The 17,744-nt window shown below is 45.2% G+C and overlaps 1 protein-coding gene across 1 annotated transcript in view; it reads right to left on the bottom strand.

The window, feature by feature from the left end:
* Window positions 1–8,758: 8,758 nt before the first annotated feature.
* Window positions 8,759–17,744, bottom strand: part of fbxo46 (F-box protein 46) — a 16,397-nt gene continuing 7,411 nt past the window's right edge. Inside the window, exons 2-3 of the mRNA XM_058633996.1 lie at window positions 12,387–13,006; window positions 8,759–12,298 (exon numbers count right to left, since the gene is read on the bottom strand). Coding sequence (XP_058489979.1) covers window positions 10,481–12,298; window positions 12,387–12,863 — 2,295 coding nt within the window. The 5' untranslated portion in view covers window positions 12,864–13,006 and the 3' untranslated portion in view covers window positions 8,759–10,480. The remainder of the gene's footprint in view (window positions 12,299–12,386; window positions 13,007–17,744) is intronic.

Raw genomic sequence — 17,744 nt, 5'->3', positions numbered from 1 at the left:
TGTTCCCGTCTACAGATTAACCTGAATGTTTTTGTTATGGGTAGGTGATCATCCAACTCTTCTAATGTACTCATTTGGTTTGATAATATACGCAGATAAAGTTTCATCTTTACCTGATCCAGATTACGGCTTTTTTGAGATTTGATCTCAAAATATGATATGAATACACTGCACTGTGCGCCTGCACTAATTGAAACTTTTATGATTGTTGCCCCAAACAATCTAAAGAAAATTATTCTGATTTGAACACTTTTAATGTTGTAAAGGCGTTTGACCTCCTGTCCTGCCGGTCATCCGGCTGACAGGGTTGTCGGCGAGTATTCAGAACCCTCTAGTGACTCACAACTTGCACACCGAACAGGACCAAAGTGTGAATGATTTGGATGCAGAGACTGAGGCCCCGTTCACACGAGGACGCTAGCGGGTAAGAGCGACAAAATGGCATGCATACCCAAACGAATTCCACACCCTTTTGCGTCACCATATGCACGCAGATTTCCTCCTGAAAAACGCTTGTCTAAACGCGGAATAAAAAGTGAAGACGGGACGCTACTTTTGCGTCTTCTGTTCAGACCGTCATCATGTAAACGTAGCCTGAATGTCGTAAACAAAACTCTGATTGTGAAAAAAAAGTTCATTTGAAGTCAACACATTTTACTCAGTTTTTATCTGTTCTACGACGTTATTCCTCTCTCTTACATTTACAATTAGGTGATGACATTTGTATTATTTAGCAACTTATAGGACAGACAGTAGCTACTTTTCCTTGCTGAGGAGTCATGGTTTGAAATAATCGTGATTTTTACCCAAATAATCTGGATTAGGATTTTGACCATAATCGAGTCAGTACCATACAATCACAATCATAAACACCTGAACTATCCCTTTAAGTAATTATTATTATTTATATTTTTTTAACCTGTCCTGTCCAGTACCCAGGACATGTAATATGATTGACTGCATGCCTTTTGGTGTCGGACAGATTTGATATGTGCAGGACGAGTCTGGGATACTCGGAACTGCAGTATTTTTATTTATTTGTTTTATGATTATGTGTTGCGGGTAGCCGGACCGGACAGGGGGACAGGGAGTGGACTGACAAGGGGATGGGGAGTGAGGGGGGAGGAGGAAGGGAGGGGGAGTGAGAGAGAGAGAGAGAGAGAGAGAGGGAGAAAAAAGAAGAGAGAAAGAGGTTGAGAGGGAGAGAGCAAGGTGGACAACAGTATAATACATGGGTTAGTACCATTAAATTGAAATTATATAAAGTAGACAGAACATACCTGATAAGACAGAACATAGACAACTTTAGGATGACATTAGTGTGTTAGTAACAGGTTAATAACATTAAACAGTTGAAATTATTTAGCGTATACAGAACATACTTTCAGATACAGTTTATATAGTAATTGTTAACGACCACATCAAGAGAGTATGTCCGGGCTTACAACAGTTATATCAGTTAAATTTAATTTATCTTAGCGTGTTAGTGTGTGTGTGCGTGTGTGTGTGTGTGATCGCGCATATCAGTGTATATGTGCAGGGGTTGTCATTAGGTGTGATTGGAATCTGGGTGGGGGACCGTGCCAATGTCCGGCCAGTCCCCAGCGACGGGCCGAAAATCATCCAGGCGCCTAGGGCGCCCAGTAGCCGTACAGGGCAGGAGAGGCCCACAGCCACCACCCCCAGGATAGCAACGCATCCATCCCGCAGGGGGCCAGTTGGAGGAATGCGGGGGGGAAGCCCCCCCCCACCCAGGGTCGACCCGAGGGAGCCGACGGCGACAAGACCACGGACAGAGGCTCGGCCTCTGTCCGTGGTTCACCCCACACCCAGGCAGGCCGCAGAGGCCCAGGGTCCCCGCACCCAGAGCCCACCAGCGCCCAAGGGCAGGGCCAGCCCACCACCGGGGGGAGCAGAGCCCCCCCCAGACCGCCCACCGGGGAGGCACGGTCAGATACCCACCACAGCCACCCCCACCGCCCCCCAGAAGCCAACCGCACGCCCCCCAGCCCAGGGAGGGACAGGCGGAGGCCCACGTAGGGCCACAAGCCAAGGGGGCCCCCAGAGACGGAAGAGAGGCAGACTCCCGAGCCGGTCCAGACCCCCCAGGTAGAGGCGGGGCCAGTGGTCCAAGGCCAGCTTCCTGACTGGCAGGGCCATATGCCCCAATCCCATCCACCTCCGGCCAAGAAGGGAGCAACCCGTCCAGGCCAGGGACACGCCATGGCACCCCATGAGTGCCGCCGGGGCGGAGGACCAGATACCCCCACACCCGACCAGAAGGTAGGACCCCGGTGAGCACACCAGCCCCGACTAGGCAGGACCCACACCCAGGCCACCACGGCATTACCAACGGCAGCAATCCCCAGACCCCGGCCCCGCCCACAGCCCAGGAACAGTCCAGACCATCTCCCACCCCAAGGGTCCCCAAAGCAAGGCGGCCCCCCGCGTGCCCCCCACCATGCCCCCCCCAAGGGATGGAGGACGCACAAGTCCGCCCCAGAGGGCAGCAGGGGCACAGCAGCATGCACCGCCCCACCACCCCGGAGGGCAGATCCCAGGGGGGATCCCCCCCCCCCCGCTAGGGGCCAACTCCACCCCCCAGCGCCCCGCAGGCCCCAGCGCACAGAAACCCAGAGCCCCTAAGTAATTATTTTCAAATTCAATTTATCTGATCATTTTCAATTAATTGAATAGTTGTTTGGTCCAGTATTTCTCAAAACCTTTTATGATGATGATTTCTAACGCAACCTCAGATTAGCCAGTTTTAATTGTTTTATGGAGCAAAGAAACCATAGTTGGTGATTAATTTTGTAATCGATAAATGCGGCTAAAGCCTTTGATAACAGCACATTTTGATTATCTGAGTTTTGAATGGAATATTTATTTTTGCAGCTCATGTAAACCTCATAATCCAAATGGTGTCTGATTCAGAATTAGATAAAGGGAGTGTGGGGTGGAGTGGCTCAGTGGTTAAGACCGGTACTCTGTGTGCCAAAGACTTCATGGTCGCAAGTTCAACTCCACCCCTGGCAGGTTGTACTCAATTCCCTTGTAAGTCGCTTTGGATAAAAGTGTCTGCTAAATGACATGTAATGTAATGTAAAGATAAACAAAAGTAACTCAGTTGCAGCTTCACTGTTATTCATTTTCAACAGTCATTTTTTTACTGAGAATAAAAACTGATTGAGCCGCTGTGTCTCAAAAAGCTTTATTAGAACAGTGTGTGTGTGTGCAGGGCCGGCCCGAGCCTTTAGGGGGCTCTAAGCAGAATTTGATGGGGGCCCCCTCCCAACTATGCTTGTCACCTGTGCTCGACGATTATTGACACATCAAGCACAGGATGTTATATTGTATTAACATTAATATGTTAATCCAGACAGATTATGTCATTGCAGATCTTGTCACTCACGTTGGCCCTGCAATCACCTCATTCCACTCACCTGAGTCTCCCCGCCCACTTCCACACCTGGCCCTCATTATCCTCATCAGCCTCCCTTACAAATACAACCCATTCTCATTCACCCTCTGTCAGATCGTCGTGCCACATGCCCTGCTCTCGTCCTGCTCTCGTCCTGCCAGTTTTGCTCTGCCTAATACTTTTTGCCTTCTACTTATGCCAGAGGTTTTTCTGGACCTCCCTCCCTCAGTTAGTTTTCACCTTTGTTTGCTGCTTAGGTTTTTGCTTAAATAAAAACCTTTTTTTGGACACTCTGAATCGTGCTCTTGGGTCCAGTGTTTTCCCAGACATTACAGTAAAACCTGTGCCAAAACCAAATATGCGAATCAAACCTATGACCGATGCCGATCTGGTAAATGTGGAAATTGGGCTACTGTGGGTTGAAGTAGAAGGAGGAGAGGAGGAAGGCGGGTTCAGAAACAGAGAGAAAAGAGGAAAGGCAAGAGTCTGGGACTGAGAGTAGGGACTTTGAATATTGGGACGATGACGGGAAAAGCTAGAGAGTTGATTGACATGATGCAGAGAAGGAAGGTGGATATACTGTGTGTCCAGGAGACCAGGTGGAAAGGTAGCAAGGCAAGAAGCTTAGGTGCAGGTTTTAAGTTGTACTACTATGGTATTGATAGGAAGAGAAATGGAGGAGGGGTTATCCTAAAGGAGGAGTTTGTTAGGAATGTCCTGGAAGTGAAAAGAGTGTCAGATAGACTGATGAGTCTGAAGCTTGAAATTGAAGGTGTGATGTTAAATGTTATTAGTGGCTATGCCACACAGGTGGGATGTGAATTAGATGAGAAGGAAACATTCTGGAGTGAGTTAGATGAAGTGATGCAGAATATCTCCAGAGGTGAGAGAGTGGTAAGTGGTGCAGACTTCAATGGACATGTTGGTGCAGGAAATAGAGGTGATGAAGAAGTGATGGGCAGGTTTGGTATCCAGGACAGGAACACAGAGGGACAGATGGTGGTAGACTTTGCAAAAAGGATGGAAATGGCTGTAGTGAATACTTTTTTCCAGAAGAGGCATGAGCATAGGGTAACTTATAAGAGTGGAGGTAGGAGCACACAGGTAGACTACATCTTGTATAGACAATGTAATCTGAAGGAGATCAGTGACTGCAAAGTAGTGGTGGGTGAGAGTGTAGCAAGTCAGCATAGGATGGTGGTTTGTAGGATGAATCTGGTGACAAGGAAGACGAAGAGGACAAAGGCAGAACAAAGGACAAAGTGGTGGAAGCTGAAAAGAGAGGACTGTTCTGTGGCTTTCAGGGAGGAGTTGAGAAAGAATATGGGTGGTCAGGGAGAGCTCCCAGATGACTGGACAACTACAGCTAATGTAATCAGGGAGACAGGTAGGAGAGTACTTGGTGTGTCGTCTGGAAGGAAAGTAGATAAGGAGGTGGAAGGGGGAAGTGCAGGAGTATATAAAGAGAAAGAGGTTAGCAAAGAAAAAGTGGGACACTGAGGAGACTGAAGAGAGCAGACAGGAGTACAGGGAGATGCAGCACAAGGTGAAGGTAGAGGTGGCAAAGGCCAAACAAAGGGCGTATGATGACTTGTATGCTAGGTTGGAAAGTAAGGAGGGAGAGAATGATTTATACAGGTTGGCAAAACAGAGAGATAGAGATGGGAAAGACGTCCAGCAGGTTCGGGTGATTAGAATAGAGAGGGACATGTGTTGCCAGGTGCCACAGAAGTAATGGGAAGATGGAAAGAGTACTTTGAAGAGCTAATGAATGAGGACAATGAAAGAGAGCAAAGGGTAGAAGATGTAACTACTATGAACCATGAAGTAGCAGAGATTAGTAAAGATGAAGTGAGGGGGGCACTGAAGAGGATGAAGAATGAAAAGGCAGTTGGTCCTAATGATATCCTGATTCTGAATGTGACCAAGACCAAGGAGATGGTGGTGGACTTCAGGAGGAAGAGGACAGCTCCACAACCTTTGAGGGTACTGGGGGAGGACATTGAGATGTTGGAGGAATACAAATTCCTAGGTGTGAGGCTGAACAACAGACTGGACTGGAAGGCTAACACCGGTGCTGTGTACAGGAAGGGGATGAGCAGGCTCTTCTTTCTGAGGAGGCTGCGATCGTTTGATGTATGCAGCAAGATGTTGGAGTTATTTTACCAGTCTGTTGTGGCCAGTGCACTGTTCTTTGCTGTGGTGTGCTGGGGGAGCAGCATTGGAGCCGGTGAAACTAACAAACTCAACAAACTGATAAAGAAGGCCGGCTCCATCGTCGGCTGCAAACAGGACACTGTGGAAACAGTGGTGGAAAGGAGGATGCTGAATAAACTTTCTTCCATCATGGATAACCCCGATCATCCTCTCCACCACATCCTCCAGGCCCAGGAGAGCACATTCTCCAAGAGATTCAGACACCTCCGCTGTCACAAGGACAGATTCAGGAAGTCATTCCTGCCATCAGCCATCAAGACTTACAATAACTCTCTGTAATAAAAAAAAAAAAAAGACTGCTCATTTGCACAATGCACATTTTCTCTCCATGACATACGGTATGCCATTGCACTCCTTTATGCCATTCCTTTATTATTGCACTATTTTTGTCCCACTGTTGCACATTTTACATTTTATGTGAATGTGGCAGGACCAAGGGGAGAAGACCAGCGACAACGCCACCTGGGGGAATTTTGCCCCCAGGAATTACATATATATATCGAAAAGGACAACACAGGTTCGTCGACACACAGGACAGAGAACGGGTTCTATGTTACAAAATATATTTTATTTAACAACATATAACGTTACCTAACAATACAAACAATGCTTCCAAAGGCACAACCAATAATCAATATAAGAACAGGACTGGGGCTTACCACGGCGGCAGAAAATCAAAAAGGGCAAATCCAACACAACACCACCTGTGACACAACACACCAAACACGGACTCGTGAAAAGATACCACCACCAGGGAGTTGGGCTGTCGCACGTGTCGACCCACAGCACCTGTTAAACAAAAAGAAAAAGGAACTAAATTACTCGAAAATAATATTGAGAAAGTACATACACAAACACACAAACAACCCAACAAACAAACAGCCAAACCCCAAATATACAAACACTTAAATCACAACACGACAAATATAAAACATCTCAAATTACATAAAAAATAATCTAATAACAGAAAATTATAACTACTAAACAAAAGTAAACAAAACCAACTAATAAAGATCAACTCAACTCGACAAAGAAATCCACAAAAAGAAAAAGACAAAACACATACTAAGATCAAGGAAAATAAACACTAGAGAAACAATACACTATTATATGGCGGTGCCTGCTGGAGCTATATTAAAAAACAGTAGGCCCGGCCAACGACAGTGGACGGAGTCTAGGACGGCCGAATAATTACTCCTACGGAGTGGTCAGGAGCGGCGTCACGGCTGTACAACGCCGCGTCCTCCGCAGATGGCTTCACCTCCACTCAAAACACACAGTCTAACCAAAAACAGCAGTTCTGTTCCGGACGTGGCGGCCGATGACCGGCAAAACCCTGGGCTCAGAGGTGGCGAACAGAGGTGCAGCCTCTAAGGCAGCGGGAGACCCGATCGCCAAGCCCACCGCTTTTCTCACAGAGAGTACCCACTGTCACCCAGGCAACCCCCGACGTGGAGCGCTCCGCTCTCCCAGCCCGCAGCTGCAACAGTAACGCTGATATTAGCGGAGACAGGACACAGAGGCGCGCTGCACACGCCACGCCAAACAATTCACCGCACCAACACGAACCGGATGTCGCTCGCCGGAAGCACGATCTCAACCTAGCCGTATTTGTACGCCACTCTGCCTGTCAATCACTGCCAGTGAGGCGGAGGAACCTATTCGGCTACACCTACATTGCATTTTATGTTTATAATATGTTTTTGTATTGCTGCTAAGTTGAAACAATTTCCCCTTGGGATGAATAAAGTATTTCTATTCTATTCTAAAGTTGATGAGCCATACAATGAAGTTATGGGAAAGAGTAGTGGAAACTAGACTGAGAGCAGAAGTCAGCATTTGTGAGCAACAGTATGGTTTCATGCCTAGAAAGAGTACTACAGATGCAGTATTTGCTTTAAGAATGCTGGTAAAGAAATATAGAGAAAGGTCAGAGGGAGCTGCATTGTGCCTTTGTAGATCTGGAAAAAGAGAGAGGAACTATGGTACTGTATGAGGAAGTCTGGAGTGGCAGAGAAGTATGTTAGACTGGTGCAGGACATGTATGCCAACTGTGAGACAGCGGTGAGGTGTGCTGTAGGTGTGACAGAGAAGTTCAAGGTGGAGGTGGGACTACATCAGGCTCCTGTCAGTCTACATGCCGATGTGTCCTTGAGCACATGGGCATGTAGACATAACAGTCTAGTCTATATAAATACAAACATTTACCATGCGAGTGTGAGATGGGTTGCAGGTATGTGTGTGTGTGTGTGTGTGAGAGTCCAGATGGATCCTGGGATCTGATTGGTCCTCCACAGGAGGCTCCAGAACGAGAAGCCTGATCATCGCAGATGCAGTCATCAGCCTGATCGTGACACATTTACTGTGTAACCACCTCTAAACTCACCCACTCAACCAGGAATCAATGCTCAAACAATCAATTAGGAACTAGAAAATCAAAGTTATTTCCATGTCACTGTGATCAATATTATCTTATACATAAGATAATGATTAATATCAGGTTTCATCTGTGGAGGCTTGCTATTAGGAAAGTACTTACAGAGCTACTTAGAATATGCTTTATTTCTTTTTTATATTATTCTGTAGATACAGTAAGATACAGTATAGTAAGTACAATATAACTTACAGTACAATTAATTTCTTCTTTAATCTAAAAATGATCGTTACTCCTGTACTTTTAAGTACTTTTTATGTTCTATTCTTACTGAGAAATGACTCACACTTACTCACACAATACATGTCGGGTATTTACACTCGAAGTCACAGGCAGTATGATAAAGTGTTACCAAAGTTGTTTTTATTATATTGGCATTCTGGGAGCCCTGAAACACTGTTCTTTGTTTTAAACTGTCTCCGAACCTCACACCGACGTTTTAGTGTAGATGACCATTGCTGTGTTATAATTCCCACCTCTTCTGCAGTCACTGTCATCTTCCTCTTCTTGTTTGGTAGGTTTGCTTTGTGATACATGTTTGTTTTTGCTTAGTTGCCCTGGTTTTCTTCACAGCAAACATGCCGTATCCAGTTATGATGTAGTAGCGCTACAACGCCACGTACAGGCCTGGCATATGTACTACAGTGTTTAGATTCGTGGGGGCATTAACTAATCACACACTATGATTGAGATTTCCAGTTTTTAATCATCACTTGTGTTTTTATTTGAGCAGATATTTTTTCATTAGCGTTGTACATGTCTGGAACCTACAGAGTTCTCCCATGACGACCCAACCAGTTTCCAATCTCCATGCAGTTTCAGCATTATTCATCAAATACAGTATCACATCATTTCTTCAATGTCCAGTTGGTCAGCTTGAGGGTAGGGAAAGTGTCAAAGCAAGAGGACAGTTTCAGAACCAGCACCAGGCACTGCTTACTTACACTCAAGAGCTAGAGGTGGATCCAGTAGAGCTCTATTGAGCCTGTCGAGCATGAGAAATATCTCCATTAACGGGGTCCTGTGCAGTTCCTCTTTCTAGTGTGTGAGGTATGTGATGCCTCAGTCTCCTGCAAGGTGGGTAAGAGGTAGGGGGCTTTTAAGGCTGGAAGCTGGTATTGAGTTCTGCAGTCTGTGGTGGTTAATTTCACTTATTTATACTGCCCTCTGCCGAATCAAATGACATAGGGTCGGAGGAAGGGAAGAGAGCTGGGAGTTAAACCAAAGATGGAGTATTTTTAAAAAGAAAAACACACCATTCCAGGATAAGTAGGCCCTCAGACTGATACAGAGAACACAGTCCTCAAGAATAAAAGCAAACATAACAGCAAATGTTCTCAGCCACACACACCAATAAAAACACACTCTCACCCAAAAAACAAAAAACAAAAACAGTCTAGATGACAAACAAGCAAGTCAATCAAACAATACAAAGTGACATCAGGCCTTTCCAAAGTGACATCAAGTTTCTCTTTTTAATCCCATCCAGTCCCACTGGGTCTGTTTCCCATAATTCTCTGTAAACCAAAAAACTCCCAGTGGCTCCTCTTAACTGATGGCTGTTGAGCAAGGTTAGGGTCCATTCCAGTCTTTGCCAGCAAGAGTGACTAACATCTGGACAGTGTACATGTCATTACCCATTGGTATGGCTATTTCTGAAGTAACATCAGCGACACAAAGCAATGATTTCAGCAGCATTACCAGGTGACTGATCAACAGAGAATGCAACAGCACATTCAGAAAAATAGAAAACTGTAGAGCGGGACAGGTACAGAAGGTAAAATCAAGTTTGCTTTATACAATCACATTTCTTGAGCAATGTTGAACATTCCATCACTGAAAATTTACACCTGTTGTAATGTCTTATTCCTTGAAGCACCATTGTACAGCTAACATGGAGGTTTGTGATGCCACACAGAACAAGTATTGGAACAGTAAGCAGGCTCCAGGGCAGTACATTTCTATGCGTCACTTAATGAATGCTAATCTCATTTAACTACACTGCAAAGTTAACATGTGAATTACCCTACAACCATGTATGTGAGTTTAACAGAGACTCAAATGATTAAGACGCAGAAAGAGGGCTGATAGACACAGCAGCAGCAGGAGGGGACCCAACCCTGGTATGCAATCTTTTAAAAGGGTGCCACTCTGGACACAGAGGGATCCTGGAGGGTTTGGAACAAAAAAACAAGGCAAGGAGCGTGACACACCTCTCTTCCTTCTTTATCTCTCAACCTCCACTTAGGGCAAGTATGAGAAAGGACTGCTGAATCCAAGTAAAACACAAACAGTCCTGGAGTGCTAATTTCTCCTCTCTGTCTTTTCCCCTATTTGTCCACTGGACAGAGGTGAGAGGGAGAACGGAGGAGATGAGAATTGGTGTGAAGGGTACAGTCTTTCCTTCTTTACCTGGCCTCCTCCCTCCTGTTTTCTCTCTTGGTGCGGATGGGCTGAGAACCATCAGCAGGCTGCTGGACCCAGTTGTTATCGTGCAGCCCAACGCGGCAGCCTGGCGTGTCCTTGTCTGTACGTCGGCAGCACATCCAGTAGGAACGTCCGTAAGGCAGGTCATGGTGGTAAGGTTTGGGGTGCCACCGGCACAAGGAAACATCGCCACGCTCGTATTGCCGTTTGCACTGCTTGCAGGGGTCATCCCTGTAGAGAGGGTCTTGATTCCAGCGTGAATCCACTGCTCGCACACCATATGTCTCAATTAACATCTTAAAGTAGTGGCAGGTGCATTTGAGGGCTGCCAAGGAGCGTGTGGGCAAATAACTAAAGATGTTGACCATGATGTGGTCGGGCAGCAGCAGCATGTACTGGCGCGGTTCAAGGAGTCGCTGAATCTGAAAGCGAATCTCCAGGAAGTCATGCGACACATGGCGGTAGAGGCGACATAGCGAGGGGTCTGAACAATCTTCCACAACACTAGGAGAGTCTGGTCGAGTTGCCCGCTCCAGGGAGCCCACTGGTACACCTGCTCCTGGGCTGCTGTTGTTGTTGGCACAGTCCAAAGAGCACATTCCTGAGCCAATGCCAGGGCCCATCCCTTTGATATCTTCCTCTGGTCCCCGCGGAGGCTGAAGGAAAAAGAGCTGTCCAGGAGGAGGGTCATCCAATGAAGGATCAGTAGAGCTGCCTGCACCCCCACTCCCTCTCCCAGTAGGCATAGCAAAACACACGGTCTCCTCCTGCACATTCTCTGTGCTGTCCTTGCCATAAAACACACATTGGTCCACAGCACCTGTAACCACAACCTCCACATGAAAGCCAGTTACTCGCTCTCTACCCACACTCACAGCTTTCTTCTCAGCAGAGGAAAGCTCTTGTGTTGGGTCTGGGCTGCCACAGGCCGCCCTGTCTGGGTGATGGTCTCCATCTGTTTTGGGGGTAGCAGTTGTGGCAGCAAGTAGGAGACTACTAGGGTCTTTAGATGAGGGGCTGACAAGCTGGTAGAGGTCACAGGTGATTTTCTCTTTGGCCCTGACTGCTGGCTGGTTGCTTCCACCACCACAGCTCATAAACATACAGCGGGATCTGCCAATTGTCTCCAACTGAGACCGTGGGTCCAGATTTGACACTCTAAAAGCTATTCTAACTTCACCATGACTGTGGCTGGGTGGTGGAGGCGGCGTTACAAGGCCAGACTCTCCTCTACTTGCCCCCCTGTCTCTGTCTCGATTGGAGGGGTCCATAGAACCAGTGCCCAAATGGAGCCGATTCTCCAGGTTCTGGGACTCAAAATGTGCTATAGCCTGAGCTACTCTACATGACTCCTGCTGCTCTTCTAGCTCCTGGTCTGTCTGGATGGCAGATGATGATTGCTGGGCCTCTTTGGATGACTGGCCATTTGAACTGTCTGACACAAATACTAAAGGTGTAGGGTCTGACACTGTGCCACGCAGTAGAGTGTGCTGGTGGGGGACATGGCCCTGATTGTGAGTAGTAGATTGGGTATGCTGGTGTTGGTTCCCATGAACAGCTACAATCCCCTGGAGGGCCATAGCAGTCCTCTGCTCAACCAAGGCAACCATCTCTGCCACTGACAGGAGGTCTGTTTCATTCACTCTTCCAAATGGTGGCTTATCAGGACTCAAAGGTGAAAGAGAGGAGTCATGGCTAGGGTGTGGCTCTGAGACTTGGGAGCGTGTTGGTGGGTCATACGAAGAGCATCGTCTTCGCCGTTTTGCTTTACTGCAGTCAGTTGCCCAATTTCCTTTAACCTGAAGAGATTAAAGATGAGTAATTAAAAATGAGTCGAACAAAAAACATTTCACTGTTGATTCACAGTTTTTTGTTTAAGTTCCTTACCTTCATCGCACTGGGTCTGGACTGACCTGCTCCACTGAACTGATGAGCAACAAAGAAGGCAATCTTCTCCTTGGTGTTGCCTGGCTTGATGACATACCACGTGTCTAACAGCACACGACCGTCTTCCAACTGGGACCCAGGCATAGGTGAAGGAGGGACTGAAGAGGGTGGAGGGGCCTGGGTCTGTGTAAGTGAGCTGGATTCAAGTTCAGGTTCAGGTGGAGTGTTCTCTGAGCCCACATCCTCCTCATCGCCATTCTGCTCCTGCACCCCCACTATCATCCCTCCATCCTCACTTCCATTACCCACCCTTCCAGCACCTGGAGATGCCTCAACCTTGCAGAGGGAAGGGGCCCCTGCTCCACCACCCCCCCCACTGCTGCCCCCTGAGCCTGGGCTCCGAGCTTTGTTCTGGGAGTAGGTGCCAAAGGGCCGTGGGCACCACAGTCGGATGTGGGAGAAGGTGTCTCGGTCCATCAGGATGGGGACCCCCTGGGCATATCTGCATTTACACTGGCCAGCAAACACTAAGAGACAGAGCCCTCATGGTTGGTTCCCTGTTCCAGTGCCAACCTGATGGGCACCGTCTGCCAAGGTGACCAGCAACACAGAGATAAAACCTGGAATCAATAGAAAAAGGGAGGGGATTGAAGAGACAGAAAAATTATAACAAAGAATACACAATACATACAGCTCAGTCACTGAAAACAGCTTTACTATAATAGTATAGTGCAGGTGGGCCATGAGATCATTCAAAATGTATAATCATTTGTAAAGAATTTAGCTTAAAATGACATAGGGTCGGAGGAATTTTCAAAGTTTCTTTGCAAGTTGTTGCATTTATTTTGAAAGTCTCTCCAAGCTTAAACATACATTCTCTCCTTTGAACTACAAGTGGAACTTCAGTGTACCCTCATACTATATGGTACAGTGGCCCAGAAGTGCAAATCTCCAACACAAATAGGAAAACAACATTAACTGAAACACAATGACATCAACTAAAACACAACATTGAATCATACAACAATTATTATACAGCGATTATTAACACTGGTGTCATTTGTATGGATAGTAAATTCAATGTTTGCTAATACAGACCCAGAAATACTACAAAGTGTGTACTTTAAAATAGAAGAAAATAATTTTTCTTATGTGTTCTCAAATAATATCATAGTGCTGCCCTCCTGTTGTCCTCAGTCACAACAATTAGTTTTTTTTAATTGTGATACTGATTGACAGTTGGAAGTCTTACCCATTGTGTACAGACCCATTTTCATCTACACTGGCCATAGTTCTTAGAAGTGGGACGTTAACCAGATTAAGCTCTAACTCAGACAATGTGTGCTGTGCTGGTTGGCCTGGTCAGTGAGATACATAGCGTGACGTACTGGTGCAAAGACATTGAAGGAGACACAACGGACAAACAACGGAGCAGCTCTTTTTTTGCTCGGTTTGTGGTCGTTTGTCTCAACAACACGTAGAGTTTTGTATGAGAATAGACGTGAGCGGTGCTATTCTGTCACCCAATCAGGTGACTGTCGTTGGAAAGTTAACCCCACTCCCACACCCTGCACAGACAGAGACTGATACAGAGCTCTCCTCAGGATTCGGAACAGCAAATATCTGTCATACAAACAGTGCCGTTAACGTCAGTGCTTTACAAATAACTGGTTTGTGCCAAAAAAAAGCCAAACCATATTCCATATAACAGAGGTGGAATTCTTTTTAGGAAACAACTCCTCCATTTTCTTTTCTTTTTCAGCTATGGCTTCCCACTCTACTCAATCAAACAGAAATGCATTACATTGCCTGTAGTTTACAGGGATTAGTCGACCACTGAGAGAACAAAACTGACATCATACTGCTATCTGAACTCAACACTGTTGACCTGCCTCCTACTTTGGCCAAACTCGATTAACAATTACTTTTGCCTCGTGTGCTATGATTATCTTTCTGCTTCGGAGCCTTTAAATCTAATTAAGGAGAACCATTTCAGATTGGGTGTCTGAGGCCGGCAGATGATATGGGAGTAAGATGGGAGATTATAAAGTATTATAAATGCATCCTCACTGCAAACTGTAAAGCTTCCCATTAATCACAATGACAGTGAGTGAGAACAGTAGATACATTTGGACCACTTTTTTACTCTTCTCATTCAAACATTTCTCTGTGAATTGTTTTGCACTGTATGGCTCATCTTTGCCACACTTTCGTCCTTGCTCAAAACACATTACCACAGTCTAACAATATGCAACAATGGAAGAAATCCAGCCTTTTTCTGGTCAAACACATTTCAATACGGGTGGTTTCTACAAAAGGAGACTTCTGTGACACTATAAATTAGGGGCTGTCCACACGAAAATGAATATATAGTGAATGTGTTGATGTTTTTAAATAAAAACTGGAGAGTCGCTGTTATGGTATTTAATCAGCATACATGTAGATTTATCAATATACAGAGAACATCCTTCTTAGTTTACATAGGGTAAAAGGAGGGGGTACACCCTTGAGGTCACCAGTCCATCATAGGGCCAACATACAAAGATTTAAAGAGTTACATTTATTTTGTCATACATGTGCGAGTAAGAAAAATAACCAGTGCGCACACACACACACACACACAATAGAACATTTGATAAAGTCACTCGACGCTAGAAAAAAGCGCTAGAAAAATTGACTAAGCATGTTTGGTTGCATGACCAAACTCAGTCCCTCCCTCGTAACAAGTTGCTACCATGTAGAGTGATCAGAGCCTCCGGAGCTAAATCTAAGCGTTACACAGTCATAACTGATGCAGTGGCATATCACACAGCCGAGGACATGCTTTCAAGTCAGCATAGTTGAGAAGTTTGGTTTTACATTATTATTTTGCTCTGTGTGATCTGATTGATGTGAACTGAAGTGATTAAAATAAGAGGAAAGTTTGAGTTTAGAATAAAAGTTATTCGTATATAATAATATAGTATATTAATATTGATAGTGATAATATTGAGCAGCAGTGTGTAGTTTGACTCAGCAGCAGACAATTTAGGCACAAACTTCCTTCTCATCCGAATTATTTGATACATATTTTAATACATTTTCATTCACACCGAAGGAAAATATTATGCCAATTCTTTACCATTGCTTTTTAAATCCTCTCCCTCGCTCATAAAATCCTTAGATTTTTTATTATATGCCATTTCCTGTTTCTTGTACACAAATTTTGTGAAACCTAACCAAGACCACAAGCTGTTCGCACCTAAGCTAACGTCGGAGTCTGCACACTCATTTGTTATCTTTTAATACATGAGTCTGCATTAATGTCTATTAAAACTGGCTCATCTATGTAGTAGAAATGTGAAATAATATTTGAATGACTTCATGGCGGAGAAAGGCAGAAAATTTAATTTTGTCTCATGCATCACCTTGTGGCCAGGAGGCCCTTAGTTCACTTGTGCCTCGGGCCAGCCCTGATAGTCATCATGGTGTGGCGGGATTTTGAGGGGTGGGGCGTGGGGCGATTTCAAAAGGGAACTTATGTGGTAACAGAGACAATGAAAGACCGGATTTACTTTGTAGCGAACATGTTTCCCCGAAGCCTACCGTGTCCTCACATCCCCACACACACAAACACTTCCACAGCATCACACACGCAACATAAAAGTCTAACTTTTTTCTCTTCAAACGAATACACACACACACAAGCAGATAAAACAGCAGTTGTACAACATGTCAGGACCGAGCAGCAGCCACTTTCTCTCTCGCGCACACGCACGCACGCACGCACGCACACACACACACACACGCACACACACACACACACACAGGGCTGCTCTCAGCTGTGTTTTCACTCCCCAACTAAAGTCTCAACTTAAATTCACTACGTTTCGCTGCTTTTTCCCCCTCAATGACACTGACGTGTCATCACTCTCACTCAAAAAATAAAAATAAAAATAATAATATATATTTTTTTTTTAATTGCTCTTGGGGCACCCTGGTGGTCAAAGGGCCCTAAGCAGCTGCTCAGTTCGCTTATGCCTTGGGGCAGCTCTGGGTGGAAAGCCTTGATTTCAGCATTTAATTAGCATACTGGCACCATGCTACGAAATGCCAAGCAGGTCACATTTTACTACAAAGGTGTTGCCTATCATGAATGATAATGTTATTGAAGGTCAGATTGGAGGTTTGTATCTACATTTGTATCTATTCTAAATGTCCCTTGATTTCCTTTTGTCCCGTTATTTTTTCTCATTTTAATATCAACATAGAAACCACAACGTTATCCAAGCTACAGCCGTCCTGCAGCAGTCTTTCACTGTCACAGTGTCTGTGACAGTCACACTGTCACAGACTCTGGGTCAGACTCCAGATCAAATGCGAAAGGGATTACGGCATTACTCAATGTTTTGATAATTGCTAGCGGTGCATCTGCCTTTCCAGAGGGGGAGCTGCAGATCTGAGAGCTGACGTGCCAATTACATCGCTTCAAGGTAACTGGCCAATCACAAGACAGTGGGAAAGCTCTCGTTGGCTGGCCAATCACAAGACAGTCTGTGTTCTGTGGGTGTGGTTTTGGTCTGAAACAGCACGGCTGACGAGAGCGTCAGTAATGAGACATTTACATCGGCTCGTTTGTAGCGACTAGGACGTTTTTTAACCATAAAAACAACTTCATGTTTGTAAGTACACCTCCATTCACCTCCATCTCACATAAGTGACGATGATAGGCTGGGTGGACGGGTGTCCTGCTCACGCTGTCTCACTGTACGCCCTAAGACAATGGCGACGAGCCAGGGAAGCGTAGTGTTTTTTAAGTGAAAAAAATCGACACTACTTCTCCCTTACCGAGGTAAAAGGAAAGAATGTATATGTAACGTGTTGTGACTTATGTCGTCAATAAATTCAGACACACGCAGTTTCCTTGGGAGCTTTTTCCTTTGTTTCTCTTTACCCAAGTTAACATTTGTGTGTCAATTGTGCCCTTCAATTCAAAGTTCAAATAAATACCAAATGCTCTAAAATACTGTACATAGGGGTTTTATTCTTGATTCAGGTATTATAAACATCTTTGACATATAGGATGTTAAAGAATGTAATAGCGTTATAGAACATAAAAAATAATGTCAGTTACTTTGCTGAGAAACTAATTACTTTCACAATGTGGTAACTGAGTTACCAACTCAATTACTTTTTGGGAGAAGTAATTTGTAACTATAACTAATTACCTTTTTAAAGTAAGATGCCCAACACTGGTCATTAAATGAAAGATAGAGATCTATGTCGTTTTTCAGTTTCTCAACCACCTTTTAATCTGATTAGAGTTGTCACAATACCAAAACTAGTAAACCCGATACTATACCAGACAAAGTATCACGG

The sequence above is a fragment of the Solea solea genome, chromosome 7 (assembly GCF_958295425.1).
Source record: "Solea solea chromosome 7, fSolSol10.1, whole genome shotgun sequence".
Classification (NCBI taxonomy): Eukaryota; Metazoa; Chordata; class Actinopteri; order Pleuronectiformes; family Soleidae; genus Solea; species Solea solea.
The sequence above is the reverse complement of the archived record's forward strand: the minus strand, read 5'-3'. Positions and strand labels throughout refer to the sequence as shown.